At 42.3% G+C, this 15,868-nt stretch overlaps 1 protein-coding gene across 2 annotated transcripts in view; it reads left to right on the top strand.

The window, feature by feature from the left end:
• NHEJ1 (non-homologous end joining factor 1) overlaps positions 1–15,868 on the top strand; it is a 74,635-nt gene that overhangs the window by 6,972 nt on the left and 51,795 nt on the right. For both annotated transcript variants that reach the window (XR_009700622.1, XM_061187564.1), the window contains exons 4-5: positions 4,267–4,405; positions 4,976–5,034. Coding sequence is in view for 1 of the 2 variants with exons in the window: in XM_061187564.1 (XP_061043547.1) it covers positions 4,267–4,405; positions 4,976–5,034 (198 nt within the window). In the remaining variant the exon portion in view is untranslated. The remainder of the gene's footprint in view (positions 1–4,266; positions 4,406–4,975; positions 5,035–15,868) is intronic.

Raw genomic sequence — 15,868 nt, 5'->3', positions numbered from 1 at the left:
CTCATTCTTGTCATAGTTTTTATTTAATTCTTTTTGAATGAGTAACTCATGCAAAAGGCAAACACTTCAAATAGCATTTAAGGGTATGTAGGGAAGAAATAGGTCTTCTTTCTACTCCCTTTCCAGTCCCTCATTTTCCTTCTCTGAAGCAACTACTGCTGTCAGCTTCTTGTGAATTCTCAAGGAAAGCCACATATATATGTGTGTGTGTATGTATGTATATATACATATATATATCAGTATATATATGTATATATGAATATACTCACATAGTCAAATACATATCTAGATATATGTATTTTCACAAATGGCAGCATTCTGTTCACAGTGTTCAGTACCTTGCTTTTTTCACTTAGTTTTAGAACGTAGAAATCATTCACAGCAATACATTTAGAAGACCTGCCTTAATATTTTTTAATGGCAACATAGCATTTTGATGAATGAGTATATCAACGTGTATTTAACTGCTCTGCTGCTAGTAGACACTTAAATTGTTTCCATTCTTTTGTTTTTATATGTAGTGAATATCCTGTATTTACTTTTTCTATGTGTAAATGTGTGAATAAATTCCTAGAAGTGGAATAGCTGAATCAAGGAGTATTTGCATCTTTGATCTCGCTAACGTAATGTTGTATTGTCTTCCAGAGAGACTGTGCAGCTTAACTCCTCCTAGTCATATCTGAGAGTAGGAGAGTACCTGTTTCCCCACACTCCCTACCACATTCACATTAATAATGTAATACTTTTTATGTCTCTGCAGGATATTATGGAATATACAAAGCTTTCTAACACTGAGCCCATTTCCACTTCTGGCCAACTTCTCTTCATCACCCCCTCCTCCTTCCCACTGTCTATTCTTCCTAGTATCTAATGTAATTCTTTTTTGTTGTTGTTATTGTTATCTTTGTTTTCTAATGTAATTCTTTATATTCCATATTTTGAGTTTCAAATTTGTCACCTCTTTGGCCAGATTATGATTCCCAGGAGTCATATCTGAAGGTTTTCTTGGTGGTAGAAGGAGCACAGGCAGACCTGAATTTGTAACTCAGCTCCATCACTTTGACTACTTGTATTACCTTGGATAAGTTACTGAATTTTTATGAGACTCAGTTTCTTCATCTGTAAAATGGCGATACCAATCCTGACCTTACCACAGAGATGTGAAGATTAAATAAGAGAACATATGTAATATTACTTAACCTTAGCATTATAGTGGGCCTGTGAGAGCAAATAGTCCAACTCCATAATTCGTCTTTTTAAAAAAAGACAAGGGGCTTCCCTGGGGGCTCAGTGGTTAAAAATCTGCCTGCCAAAGCAGGGGACATGCGACCGAGCCCTGGTCCGGGAAGATCCCACATGCCTCAGAGCAACTAAGCCCGTGCGCCACAACTACCGAGCCTGTGCTCTAGAGCCCGCGAGCCACAACTACTGAAGCCCGCGTGCCTAGAGCCTGTGCTCCGCAACAAGAGAAGCCATCGCAACGAGAAGCCCACGCACCGCAACAAAGAGTAGCCCCTGCTCGCCGCAACTAGAAAAAGCCCGCGTGCAGCAACGAAGACCCAATGCAGCCAAAAATAAATAAATAAATAAAATAAATTTATTTTAAAAATAAATAAATAAAATAAAAATAAAAAAGACAAGGACCATGAGAGTACTTGGGGTTAAGCCATTTTCACATCTAGGTGCTATGAGAGCCAGGGCTAGAATCTTGGTCTCCTAATTCCCAGTCTACTATTCTTTTCATTATATCCAAACATGATTCGTTTCATCTTGGGATTGATAACTGCCATCCTGCTCTTCTGCCTATGACATATGAACATTTCTATGGGAAATCTGAAGATGCTGGGGAAAATTATAAATAGCTTTTCCTCTGGAGAAGATTGGCGACTCCTGTTCTATATCCACCACACTTCCTGACTTCCTTAACTGTTGTGATCTCTTTGAGGGCAGAAGCCTCACAGGGTCAGAGCGTGTATTCAGCACCCAGTAGGTATTTGTTGAATTGATTTATTGAACTGCATCTTTTCGTATGTTGCTGTCTGTAAATGAAAGGGAGGGAGTGTCCCAGCCTCCTAAAGCATTTCAAGATTTTTCTTTGTAGTGTCTGTGGATTTGCTTTGAAATCTGTTGCTTCAGCCACAATGTTTTATTCTAATTAATTGATCTAAGTTAGGGTTCAACTAACTTTGAAATGAGTTATACCCTAATGAGTCAGAGTGGTGTAACCCAGTCCTATGAAATTATTTGAGAAGTTGAAATATTTAAGGATAAAAAGCTTTTAAAAAATGCTATATAGACATTGGAGTCCTATCAATAATTTCAATAATTACTACATTTAATTAGACATGGCATTGATTAAAAACTGTTTCTCATCATGTTTCATGCTGTTATATTTACCACTACTCAAAGGAATTGCTGTGAAAGTAGCCCCCAGAGAAAGGTTGGTTATTAACTCTAGGAATTTCTATTATTTGAGTGCTGCCAGCAAATGGATGGTGATGCTGCTTGGTTAGCAGTGGCAATTATTTTCAATTCAACTCACCAAATATTGGCTTGCTTTCATACAAGTATTCACCTATTTTTCCTCCTGATCTCCCTTGAGAAGGACCAAATTTAAACCAATTCCTAGGAAAGAGAGTTGAGTCTAGAGCAGATACATTTTCCAAAAGCAGAACTTCTGCCACATTCTGAACAGTACTTCCTGGAGGTTTAAGTTTATACTAAGGACTGAGCTGGGAGACAGTTCTAGGTTGGGATGTGCTCTGTGACAGAAAGAAGTGACGGGTGTCTATAGCTGGACCTGATTGCCGGCCTTCCACTCTGCACTGTTACCCTGCGTTTCTTGGGTCCTGGTGCTGGTGCAAAAGCTGCTGCCACTAAACCCTAACCTCCCGCAACCCTAACACACACCCAGTGTCTTCTCCTCGACTCTGTCTTTAGAGAAAAAGAATCATTTCCTGTTAGTTTGAGCCACAATACACCTGAAGTCTTTAGTAATAAGTTTTACTAGAAAATTAATGGAAATGAAAACATACAAGTCTGAAGAGTCCAGACTTCTGATCCTGATCCTGATCCAGCTTGCACATCTTATGGGCCACTTTAGTACCTTTTCCTCACTTCAAGCCTCTGTGGGGTTTCTTGTCTAAAAGCTATCCTTTTTAGGTCTAGGGTACGGGTTGGCATACTATGGCCAACAGGCCAAACCTGGCTTGCTGCTTATTTTTGTAAAGTTATACTGGCACCCAGCCACCCTCATTTATTCCATGTTGTCTATGACTGCTTTCTTGCTACAACAGCAGAGTTGAATATTGTGACAGGGACTGTATGGGCCACAGGGCTGAAAATGTTGACTCTCTGGCCCTTACAGAAAAAGTTTGCTGACCTCTGATCTAGGGCGTTTCTTCTCACTGCCTCCTTTAGTTCATCTCCTTGCGGGAAGGGAAAGGAACTTTCATAATACCCCCCAGCCACAAATTATCGATTTTAGCTAATTTTTTTGACGGCTAATGGACACCTTGTATAGGTGAATGGAATGGTTATTCTATATAGCTATGCATTATCATATGAGAGTATCACTCTAGCTGCACTGCAGTGTAGCCATGCTTACATCCTTCTTACCTCTGGTTAAGAGCAAGCTGTGTGGAGGGGTGGTTTATTCCTTCCTAGGCTGGTCTCTTGGTGACTGGCTTGTTTCTATTACAACAATGACCTTAGACTTTGCTGCATTTGTGGGAACAGATGGAAACTCTGGCCTCATTCTGGGCTATCATCAGCCCTGAAATGGTTCATAATTGGTGTCTGGGTCTGATTTGACTTTCACAGTTCTCTACTTTCTGTTGATATTGGTCTTCTATTACACTCCAGCTAGCATACTCTGTTATAGTTGCACCTACTTTCTTGGAGGTTACTTGGATCTTCTGCTTTCATCTCTCAGTTTTTGCTGAGAGTTGAGTCCACACTTACCTCTTATCACCTGTATCACATCCTTCTCTTTAAATCACAACTCTAGGTTATCTATTCATACGTGTTCTCCTTTATTCTTCCCATCCTTTTATCTGTGCCACAAAGAAAATCCTTGAACCTCTTTCATATACTTATTTAATTATTATATTTGTGTTTACATTCATGTAAATGGGTTGCTTGACTATGAAAATACAAGTTCCTGTGAAAACATTTGTTTTTCAGTATTTTTTCCTGGTACCTTATACACTGTTAGGGAGTACTTTATGTTTATCTGTTGGCTAATTTATATCTCTTCCATGGAAGGTCTCCCAACATTTGATTCGTCCTCTGATGGGCATGAGTCTGGCATTGCAGTGCCAGGTGAGGGACCTAGCAACATTGCTTCGTATGAAAGATCTAGAGATCCAGGACTACCAGGAGAGTGGGGCTACGCTGAGCCGAGGTGAGAGGACATTCTTTGAGGAGTTGGGTCGGGAGTGGTACAGACAGTCGAAGAGCCTTAGCAAAGGGGGAGACTCATTTGCATTAGGGAGGTGCTTTCCAGAGGGTGGGTGCTGGGTGCTGACCAGGACTGGAGATTAGATGACACTTCTTTTGCCTCAAGTACCTGGCTGGGGCCCAAGTATCCAATAGAAGCTGTAACTGAGTCCAGACATGCCCTAGGCAATGGCAAGGAAAGACTCTGGAAAGGGCCAACAGCTATATAAAATTGCATGAGGGAAAAATGACTTGGGACTTTAGGAAGCTGCATAGCTCCAACTTCAGAATAAAAATTCAATTTCACCTGTCTTTGTGGTGGGAAAACCTTCTAGAGCACATGCCGCCACTGAACCTGTCATTTATTGCTAATCACCCTTTCCTCCTCCTCTTCTCCCACTGGACTAGGTGTCTCTGGGTGTTGCATCTTTATCCTCTTTCCCAAGAAGTCCTGGGCTCTGTTCCCTTTCCATCTCACAGGTAGGAAACTCATTCTAAGACTCATATTTCTTTTCTGCCTCCCTTCTTGTTACAGATCGGTTGAAGACAGAGCCATTTGAAGAGAATTCCTTCTTGGAACAATTTATGGTAGAGGTAGAGTATTTGTTATTTCCTTTCTCCTTGTACAGCTTTGCTTTACTTCCTCTTTCCAGGTGCCTGAGTGGTGACTTGCGTTTTGGGTGTTAGGTTTGCTTGCATCGTTGGAGAGCCCTTTCTGTGGAAAAGTTACCTATAGAAAGTCTGATAAAGCTTAAGATGTACCTGGGGATGATGGCGAGAAGTAGGGGGAAAGATGTAAAAGGCAAAAGTGAGCTGATTAACATTTGTAAAACATCTCTGCTAAAGTACCTAGGGATTTTGTTTGGAATTCTCTTGGAAACCTTGGTTGACCAGTTGCTAAATTTTTGCTTGCTGAGATCTGATCCCAGCTCTGGATTGTGGAGCGGGGGGCTAGTCATTATTACTTGTCTGAGCCCCTTCGACATCCCGCAGTAGAGGAAGGTGAAAAGCACAGGGCTACCATTTGGGGACTGTCTTGTGGGCACAGTAGGCCGTGGAAAATCACAGTGTTTATACAAGGGGACTGGCAAAGGAATGAATGGGGAGTAGATAATTGTGGCCTGTCAGAAGCTCCTGCCTAGGTTTCCCTTCTAAGGATTGAGCTTGGCCAAAAGAAACATCTATTAAATGCCAAGCAGGGGTAATATTAATAATAGTGACCTTTGATAATACCAGTCAATATTGATCCTTTTCTCTAACTCTTCTGAGACTTGTTGGTTGTACAGTTAGTACCCTAGTATTATTGCACTATTTTCTAGTTATACATGTTACCCAGGTTGGTACTTTATTGTATAAGTAAATAATGCTGTTAGAATATTGTGTTATGTATAGATTATTTATATTTCTGTCTTGTCTTCTAGGCTAATTTGTAAGCTTGTTGTGGACAGGGACTGGGACTCCTACTTCTTTTGAACCTGAAATTAGTGCTTTTCACAGGGCTGAGCAAAAAGCAGGTGATTTGGAACCTTCTGTTCTGCCTTTGTCCGTTGACTGAGCAGTAGCCTCATGATGCTTGAGGTCTTAACAGTGAGAACAAAACATGTGAGTTGAGCGCTCAGTCCATCTACTGAAGCAGTTGTAATTCTGGAGCAGAAGGAAAGCATGTGTTGCTAAGTCCTGAAGCAGAATAGGTTTCAGGTCTTCATGGGGAAAGAGAGATCATTAAACCTAAACTTGTGACAGAGAGAGATTTCCTAGGCCATTTTTCTCTCAGATAGCTTCCCCCATTTTTCTCTCAGATAGGTTCGGGTATTAAGGAGGTTAATGTAGGCTGGGATGGCATACTAGTTCCCTACCTCAGTCCCTTAGTCAAACAATGAGAGGCTTATTCTTAGCTCAGCAGGGAGGTCCCTTCCTGATCTAGTGCCTGCATACGTATCCAGCTTGGTTTCTCAACATTTTTCTCTGTGTATTTTATGCTTCAGCCATGCAGAATGGCTTTGAATTACCAAAAATGCTGTTTTCTCTAGCCTTTGTGTCTTTGCACACATTGTTCCTTTATCTAGAATGCCCGGTGCCCTGGTCTTATCTACCTTGTAAACTTCTATTAATCTTTCAAGTGTCAGCTTCAGCGTCTTTGGGAGACCTTTCCGGACTGTCCTTGTAAAGATAATCCTTCTTTCCTGCTACTATAGTGCCTTGGTTCATGCCTCTATTTTACTAGTTATAACTTTGTCATGATGCTGTTTGTATGTCTGCAAGACTATGTCTTTTTCTATTGATCTGTGGACCCTTTGAGGGCAAGGACCACGTTGAATGTGTTTCTATGTTCCCAGCACCAAACATAGTGCTTAGAAGTAATAGGTTCTCAACGAGTTTGTGGGTGAATATGTTGATAAACCTACACTGGAGGGATTTTATGAAAATTGTGGTGGTGTGGGCTGTGGATATAGTGTTGCTTGTTAGACCCATACTTGGGATCTTCAGTTATTCTCCTGATTTATTTTGCTGCTTTGGATAAATCACTTCTCTCAGAGCCTCTATTTTCTCATTTGTAGAATTGAAGTCTCATTTCTTTCATGCTATTGGGGTGGAGGAACACTGCAGAACTGAATGAGAAAGCATACGGAATACAGGTGCTAGCCCAGGAAGGGGATTGGTGTTTGAAACCAACTACTTCAAGAACTCTGGTCCTCTAGGTTCTGGGTGGATCACGTCCAAACTGCATAGACTTGTAGAATTTTATTATATCTGGAAAGGATCTGGACGATAGATAGTTGTAGCTTTCCATTTCATAGATTAAGAAATTGGGCCTCAGAGAGGTTAAGTGACTCGCCTAAGGTCATATGGTGGTAGCTGTATGTTTAGGACCATCCACACTTCTTGACTCATAGTCTAGGATTATCCCTATTTTGTTTTCCTACTTTTACTGGTCGTACACACAAATAAGAGGAGAGTCGAGGGCTAGGATAATGTAGAATTCTTGTGACCTCTGGGATCACTGCCCTGTCGTCGGAATGTCCTGCAGAACTGCTAGAACTGAAAGGTTTCCTACCGGGACTGCAGCATTTCTTACGGCCAGTGCATCTTTTCAGTTACTCTGCTTGCCTGGGGTCCTACAAACAGGACACAGAAGGGTCACGGGGTCACCCAAGACTGAGCTGAAAGAATGTGCCATCAAAATAAGCAACATAGGAAGATAAACAAACCAGGGACAGAGAGCTCGGGATGAAGGTGCAGGGGGGCCAGGGCTGATGTCAGAGGGCCATGCGGTCAGTGTCTGGGGTCTGTTTTTCCTACTTCTCGTTAGGACTAGAGGCCATTGAGATAGGGCACAGGAGGCAGTAGGATGGGAGGTTTCTAGGATACTAAGGCCAGGAAGAATATTTAAGGATCGAACAGGGGTTACTTCTCCACATTTAGTCCTTTTGTTTTTCCTCTCCCCTTAGGAGCCTGATTTTCATTTCCAGGGAGCCCAAGGGGACCAATCAATGGTGGCCTAACTAGAAGGGGATTCCTGGCAGTGCCCATTCAAGTCAGGGCTGGCCCTGTTCTCACAGAAGGCAACATCCCCATGTAGAGCATTTCCTAGGACTAGGGGCTAGGAATAGAAGACCAGTCAAGGAATTGGGGGCTATTACTACATGCCAGTATGAACAGTGTTAAAGAGGAAGTTTAGGATGAGTGGGCTGGCATGGCCTACGCTCAGCAGGGTCCACTGGAGGGAGTTCCTTCCCCTGGCCGCGTCCATGCCTCCCTCTCTTCATCTGGTTGCCATCAGGCTGTACGGCTGCTGGCGTGCTCTTTATTTATTTATCCCAGTGTAATGGGGTGAGGAGGGAGCTGGCCTAAGGCTGGCATTCCGAGGCCATGCCACGAGCCACAGGCGGTTTGCATGGGTGTGTGAGTCACTGGGGCTGCATGCTGCTCAAACCAGACGCGGCTGGGCTCAGGGACAGCAGGCAGCCCAAAATAGAGCCCCGCCCTCTGCAGCTGGCAACCCCTGGCTGGGAATCAGCCCTGGACACCGAAACCTGGGCAGTTGCGTGAAGTTGGCTTCCTCGGGGAGGGAGACCTTAGCAGAGATAGAGATTTTTGCAGTTCTCTCCTTCTCTATCTTCAGAGGAGAATATTCAGCATAGCAGTCACTCCTGTTACTGCTTTCTGAATGCCTTGTAAGACTTAAAGAATCTGTTCCGTGTAATATCTTAACCAATTTCTATTATATAGTTATAGTTCTACAACTATAGTTAACATTGATTTGACTCAGCATCCTAAATGTAGCCATGGCCTTTGTGTCCTGTCTAGTTTTAGTTAGTATTTTCATCCCCTGTCTGGTTGCAGCCTGATTCTAGAGCAGAGACTTCAAGCTATGAAGATATTCATTGCTGTTCTTATGAAGCTAGAGCTTATATCAAAGACACCTGGGGAAGATGCAGAGTTCTTTAACCTGAAAATTGCTATCCTGTTAAGTTCACAGACAGCTTCTACTTGGTTTCCTTGGCTGGCTCTCCATCCTTTCCCTACCCTCAAATGTTAGTGTTACCCAGGATTGGGTCCTCCATCCTCCCACCCTTCACCCTCTTTCTCTCTGGGTGATCTCATCCAGAACCCAGTTCCAGCTATCAGTAGTACAGCCCTGAGTACCAGTTTTATATCTCCACTATGTTTCAGGCCCATATTTCTTTCTGCATATTTGACATTCCCACCTGGATGTCCCAAATGCAATACCCTAAACGTGTCCAAAATTAATCATCTACTCCCCCCAAACCCAGTTCTCTTCTATATTCCTTATCTTGGGGAATTGTACCATTATCCATTCAGTTTTCTAAGCTAGACACTTGGGAGTTATCCCCTCTTCTCTTTGTCCTTACTTCCAGAGCCTAACTTATTAACCGTTTTTTGAATCTGCTCTTCTTCTCTATTCCGGCTTCCATTGCCTTAGATTCGCCATTCCCCACCCCGTTGCTGGTTTGACTATGCCACAGCCTCCTAACTTGTCTACCAGTCAATACTTATTTTCCTCCAGTTGAACTTGCAGTTATGTCAGAGTGATCTCTTTAAAACAGGAACATGATGATGTCACTCTCTTGCTTAAAGTCCTTAAGTGGTTCCCAACAGCCTGCAGGGTAAAGTTCAAACTCCTTGCACGCCACACAAGATGGTTCATGATTTGGTCCTGCTGACCTCTTCAGCCTGACCTTCTGTCACTCCCCAGTAGCACCCCACCCTTTCATCATGTTCAAGTATTGACAGCTTCCTGCCCGTACGTCTCGTGATCCATTTGCCTGGTATTCTCTTGTCCTCATGGCAAACTCCTGTTCAATTTTCCCAACTCTGCACTGGTGTCATCCCTTTTGTGAGTCTTCCATGACAGTTTTTCCTTTTCTCAGTCTGCTCTCCTTCCTCCAGGGATACGTACACTACCCTGCTATCCCCACAGCCCCCTGTACTTATCACTGCTGTAGAATTTGACATCAGAGAGGATGTGGAAATGAAAAGAAGGGTAGGGAGACAGGACAATCAGGTTGGCTAATCCTTTCCCATTTAGGTTTAAACTTTATAATGCTTGTCAGTTCCTTCTCCTCAATATACTTTCTTAACATGGCTTCCACAGAACAATACTCTCCTGTTTCTCCCCGTCTCATTGGTTGTTCCTTCTCAGAATCTTTTGCTGGTTCTTCTCCCTTAACTCCTAATGTTGGCGTGCCTTAGGACTCAGTCCGTGATGCTCTGATCTTTTTTCACTCGTTTAGTGATCTCATCTAGTCCCATGGCTTTAAATATCATCTTGTTGATGAATCCCAAGTTTAATCTTCATTCTAGACCTTGCCCCTAACTTCAGACTGCCTCCTCAACATTTTTACATAGAAGTCTAATGGCATCTCAAATTCAACATGTCCAGAACTGAACTCCTAATCCTAACCCCCCAAATTTGCTTTTCTAAAAACCCCCTCCCATGTTGATGGAAACTTCATCCATTTACTTGCTAGGGCCATACATCTTGGAGTCATCCTTGACTTCTGTCCTTTCACATCCTACATCCAGTTTATCAGCCTCTTGGCTCTACCTTCAAAGTACACCTGTAATTTCACCTCTGCTGCTACCACTCTTGGCTGAGCCACCATCGTCTCTTACCCGCATTTTTGCATTAACCTCTTTATTAGTATCCCTGTTGCTACTTCTCCTCCCTTCTGGGCCCATTACCAACAAAGTGATCTTTTTAAAACACAGATCACATCGTGATACTCTCCCGCTCAAAGCTGGCTTCACATTTCATTTATAGAGTAAAACCCAAAGACCTTATGATGGCCTACAAAATCCTACATGATCTGGATCTTATTACCTTTCTGACCTCATCTCCTCCCTCTCCCCCAACTCCCACTCCACTGCAGCCACACTGTCCTCTTGCTGGTTTTCTAATACTCTAAGCATCACCTCCTTTAGGCCTTTACACTGCCTATTCCCTCTGCCTGGAATGCTCTTTCTTCAGATATTTGTATGGCGAAATCCCTCCCTTCTTTTCTGTCTGTATTAGTTATCTATTGCTGTATAACAGATTACTCCAAAACTTAGTGGCTTAAAACAATAAACATTTATTATCTCACATGGTTTTGAAGGTCGGGAATCTAGATGCGGCTAGCTGGATGATTCTGGCTCAGAGTTTCCCTTGAAACCGCAAGTCAGGATCTCGGCTGGAAAGGCAGTCATCATAAGGGGCTGGAGAATTCACTTCCAAGCTCTCTCATGTGACTGTTGGCAGGAGGTGCCATTTCATTGCTACCTGGCCTCTCCATAAGGCCGCTCACGTGACACGGCCCTGGCTTCCTCCAGAGCCAATAATCCGAGAGGCTGAGAGACCAAGACCAAGATCAAGATGGGAGCTGCAGTCTCTTTATAACTTAATCTCAGAAGTGACACCTTATCACTGTCTTGTTATATTCTCTTCGTTAGGAGTGAGTCACTAAGTCCAGGCCACACTCCAGGAAAGGGTAATTAAGCTCCACCTCTTAAGGGGAGGCATGTCAAGAAATGTGCTGGCATATCTACATGGACTACAATCATGTCTTTGTTCAGATGTCACCTTCTCAGTAGGTTTACCCTACTTATCCTATTTAAGATTGTAAGCCACATCCCTGCCCCTCTGCACCTGGCACTCCCACTTCACTTTACCATGCTCTGCTTTTTATTTTTTCGCCATAGCACTTATCTTCCATATTACCGTCAAATTTACTTATTTTATTATGCTTATGGTTTATGGCCTGTCTTCCCCCTGCCCGAATGTATAAACTCAATGAGGACAAGGATGTGTGTTTTGCGTGCTGGTTTATCCAAAGTGCCTAGAGCAGTGCCTCCACACATAGTTGGCGCTCACGAAGTATTTGTTGATGGATGAAGGAGTCATATCTTCCCATTCTTCCTTATTTTTACTGTCTTATGAATAGGCCATGAAACCATCACCTGTTGGTAGCCTGAGACTTAGACAGCCCTACTGTAAACAGATGAGTAGCCTAAGGAGAAGATCACTGTCAGATTGCCATTCTACTACCTGCCTTGTTTCTTTGACACTTAGTTTACTGGGAGACAGTCCCAATTTTGCGATGAAGTATAAACCTTGAATCTTTTATTACTGAAAGATCCTAGAACCTCTTTTTTTAGAGCCAGTTAAGAAATTAAATATGTCAAAAACCAAAGGAATAAGAACCTGACAAAATCCTGGAAAGAACATTAGTCACAGAGCCCAAAGTAAGTTATTAAGTTTCTTCCTTCCTCAGTCTTTCTTCTCTCTGGGCTCTACTTCCAAGACTGGAAGGGCTGCTCCTCTGCCATATATCTGTTTTTCAATGTGTAGAGGAAGACATAGCATTCAGAGGATGTTTTTTCAGTTTCCTTCATGGGCATCATAAAGAAGGATAAGTCTAGATGCATGAGAACATCCTCCATACGATTGTGTGTGTCAGTTCTCTGATCTCGAGAGACTTGCAGCTAGTTCATCCTTACAGTATTCAGTATTGTGCATATGTATTATGAGCATAAATGGCAATATTGCCATCAAAGAGCTTGCCGTACTTAATGAATGGCTACAGGGGCCACAGTAGTGGAGTGATTGGAAAAAGCTTCCTGTAAAAGGCATTACTTGAACTGGACTTTAGTATTTCTTTCAGATTTTGCTAGGGAACTATGTGGAAGGCATTTTAGGTGAGAAACACATGGGCAAAGGATGTAAAATAAGAAGAAGGGTGGGTGAGGATTAGTAGAAAATAAAGCTAGCAAGATAATAACTTGAGGCTAGGTTGTGGGGAGGCCTTAAATGCTGGCCTGGAAGATTGGTGCTTTGTTCTGAAGGTAAATGTTTTTTAGCTCTTTTCTGCCTGTAATCCATTTATTTGCCCGTTTCAGTCCAGTTATTAACATCTATCATTACATGCAGTGATTTTCAAACAGGGGCACGTCTCCTAGGAGGGAGATGGGGCGCTTCCTTCTTGCAGTTAATTACTGTTATAGAGAGTGGGAAACCATTGGAAGTTTTGACTGGAGAAGTGACATATGAAAGTGATCTTTTAGGAAGATTAGGCTGTCAGTGCTTTGCCTATGTGATCTGAAGAATAGTGGTGCCATTGACAGACTGGAAAAATCATGGGTGGGGCTCAATTAAATCTAATCTTGGGCATATAAAGGAATGGTTTTCCTTATTTAAAACACAAGTCCACCAGTATTTGAGGTCTGGAATGAAAATCTCCAGGGAGGAAGGGATGGCTGCACATGTTTCTCAACCATATTTCTTCTGAATTTTGCCTTCTCTTTGGGGTTTTCTCACTGGGATTCCTGTAGTCACCACTGAGCCCTGCTACCAGGGGTCACCACTTCTCTCTTTTTGCCCCAAGAATGTATAAAAAGGCTTCTTTCTTTATTTTCCTTTTACAAAGCTCTATAAGGGCTTATACTTTCAAAAGAAAATTTATTAAAAATCTGAGGGGAAAAAAACCACCAAAAATCTGTGGGAAAACAAAAAGGAAATCAATATAGAAAATACAAATGGGTTAAAATTACTCATTTCCAAAACTTGGGCTTTCTGATTCTGAGAATCCCAGTAGTAAAGGGCTTTATCACATTTAAATTCTCTTATCCTAAAACACTCAAAACCAGGTATTACAAACTCAGATGACTACAGGGGGTAGGTATATAACAGAAACATGTATCCGGCTGGATAAAAGACAACAGAGTTTGTAGGGGCCTGTGGAAAACTAAATCCTGCATGTCTAGATACATCTAGACCCAGATTGGCTAACACAGTTTAACAGACACTGCCGCAGGGGCTGTGCACCTTATTTCATTCAAAGGAAGTTACCAACTCTTCTAAAATGAAAACTATTTTTCTTTTTTTCTGTTTAGCTTCACCGAATCCACTGTTAGTCTCTCATTTGGTTTCAATCTCTGGTCTGAGAAATACACTTAGTTGAGAATTGAGTAGTGAGGCAGTGATAACTGATACCTTATTTCTGGCAAATATCGAGTCCTTTTAGGTCTAACCTATAAGCTTCACATACCTCTGGAACATTTTGCCACAATTCACACAGTTGAGTCTCCCTCGTCATCCCCTAGTAGAGGAAGGGTTTCATAAAAGCTCATTCATTCCAGTATGACCACTTAACGATGCCTCAGCTTATTAAAAAAAACAAACAAACAATGCCTTATATATAATTAGAGTTAATTTAAAAACATAAGATGAAAATCTTTTTCAATACATGTTGGATTTAAATTGATTATAGGACATACAAGTGGGAATGTTCAGGAAAGAGTTAAAAAAATAGGATTGAAGCTTAGGTTGAAAAAGGACCTCTAGAAATAGAATTGGGAATGTTCTACAAAGGAGCAGCATTTGAAGGCATGAGAATGGAAGCATCTTTTGCTGGGAACAGCATGGAGAAAAGAACAGAAGTCCAATGATTGAGATTTGGGGAACAATCATAATTGGAAGGTAGTAGGAGCCAGTGAAGGAAACGTGAGATAGGAAGAGAATCTGGATAGAGGAGTAAATTAGCTAAGAAAGGGGAACTAGCAGTTATCAAGTACATACTGCGCGTGTGTTAGATACAGCAGTAGGTGCTTCAGTTAAGTTATAACTTTTAATCCTTACAACAAACCTATGAGGTTGGTGATATTATCCTCATTTTAAAGATAAAGAAGCAGTGGCTCAAGGGCTAGGTAATTTGCTTCGGGTCACTTCAGGTCACAGAATTTGTCTCTATTCAAATCCCATGCTCTTCCCATCACCAGGGAGGGTCATCCACCGTGCCACGTGCTGGATAGAGACTAGACTGACTGCCCGAGGAAAGATCATCAGGCAGTTCGGAATCTTGGGCAATATCAGCAGATTGTAGGCAGCTAAAGAAGGGTCGATTGATAAGGCAATGGAGGCAATAAGTGTAGAACTCTCATTGGGAAGTTTCACAATGAAAAGGAAATGAGAGCTAGCTAGGAGAGCTAGAAGTGGCCCAGCAAAACTCCCCTTTAAAGAAGAGAAGACACATATGTGTTTGAAAACAAAGAAGCCACTGGAGAAGGAGAAACTTACGGTGGTGAAGGGAAAATGACAGTGTGAAAGCAAGGACCTACGGAGTGGAGCAAAGCGAGGGGATAGGCCTTCCTCTGGGATTTGTGGGTGGCATGAAGGCACAGGCGATATTTTGAAGATAGATGACTTGATTTCTGCCTATTTCCCTCTTCTTTCCCCAGGGGATGTAGCCTTTTCATCCAGGAATTTTGCAGTTCTTTCCAAGGGCATTTAATTCTCCTTACTTAAAAAGAGAATCAGATGGTTCCATGACGCTTCTGTTATGCTAGAAATAGTGAAACGGACAGAAGTCAAGGTATAAGCTATATTCTTTCCCTCTTCTGAGATCCCACAACGCTTTGTATCTTTCCTGTGTCTCTTATCACTTTGGCCTTGTATATAAGAATTTCTGTACTTATCGCCCCTGTTAGGTGATAAATTCCATCAGGGCAAAACTGTCTTGCTCATTTTGTTTCCTCTTCTGAACCTACTGCAGCGCACTGTAGTAGGAGGTACACAATAATGAGTGCTTGTAGCTCAAAGGTCTTGGCATTGGAGAAGTTTCTCACATTGGTAAATGTCTCTGGTTATAGAAAGGAAGAGAGAAAACAAAAGTATCCAACGACTTACCTTTAAGCTTTGCCTGATCTATTGACTTTATATAGCCTTATACCTAAAGTGGTCTCTTATGATGGCCTTCGCTTGCGGGTGAAACCTGTTTTGGATTATGAGCCACAGTGAAACATGAGAGGGAGTCTGAGTCCTGTAGGTTGGCAGCTCAGCTGTCCAGTGTTTAGGGAACAAGACAGCAGATTCGTGGGCATCCTTGTTATCTCCCATAAGGGAATTGCCAAAGGGGAAATTGCCCCGGAG

This window comes from Eubalaena glacialis, chromosome 1 (genome assembly GCF_028564815.1).
Source record: "Eubalaena glacialis isolate mEubGla1 chromosome 1, mEubGla1.1.hap2.+ XY, whole genome shotgun sequence".
NCBI classification, from domain to species: Eukaryota; Metazoa; Chordata; class Mammalia; order Artiodactyla; family Balaenidae; genus Eubalaena; species Eubalaena glacialis.
This window is presented reverse-complemented; position numbering and strand designations above follow the sequence as displayed.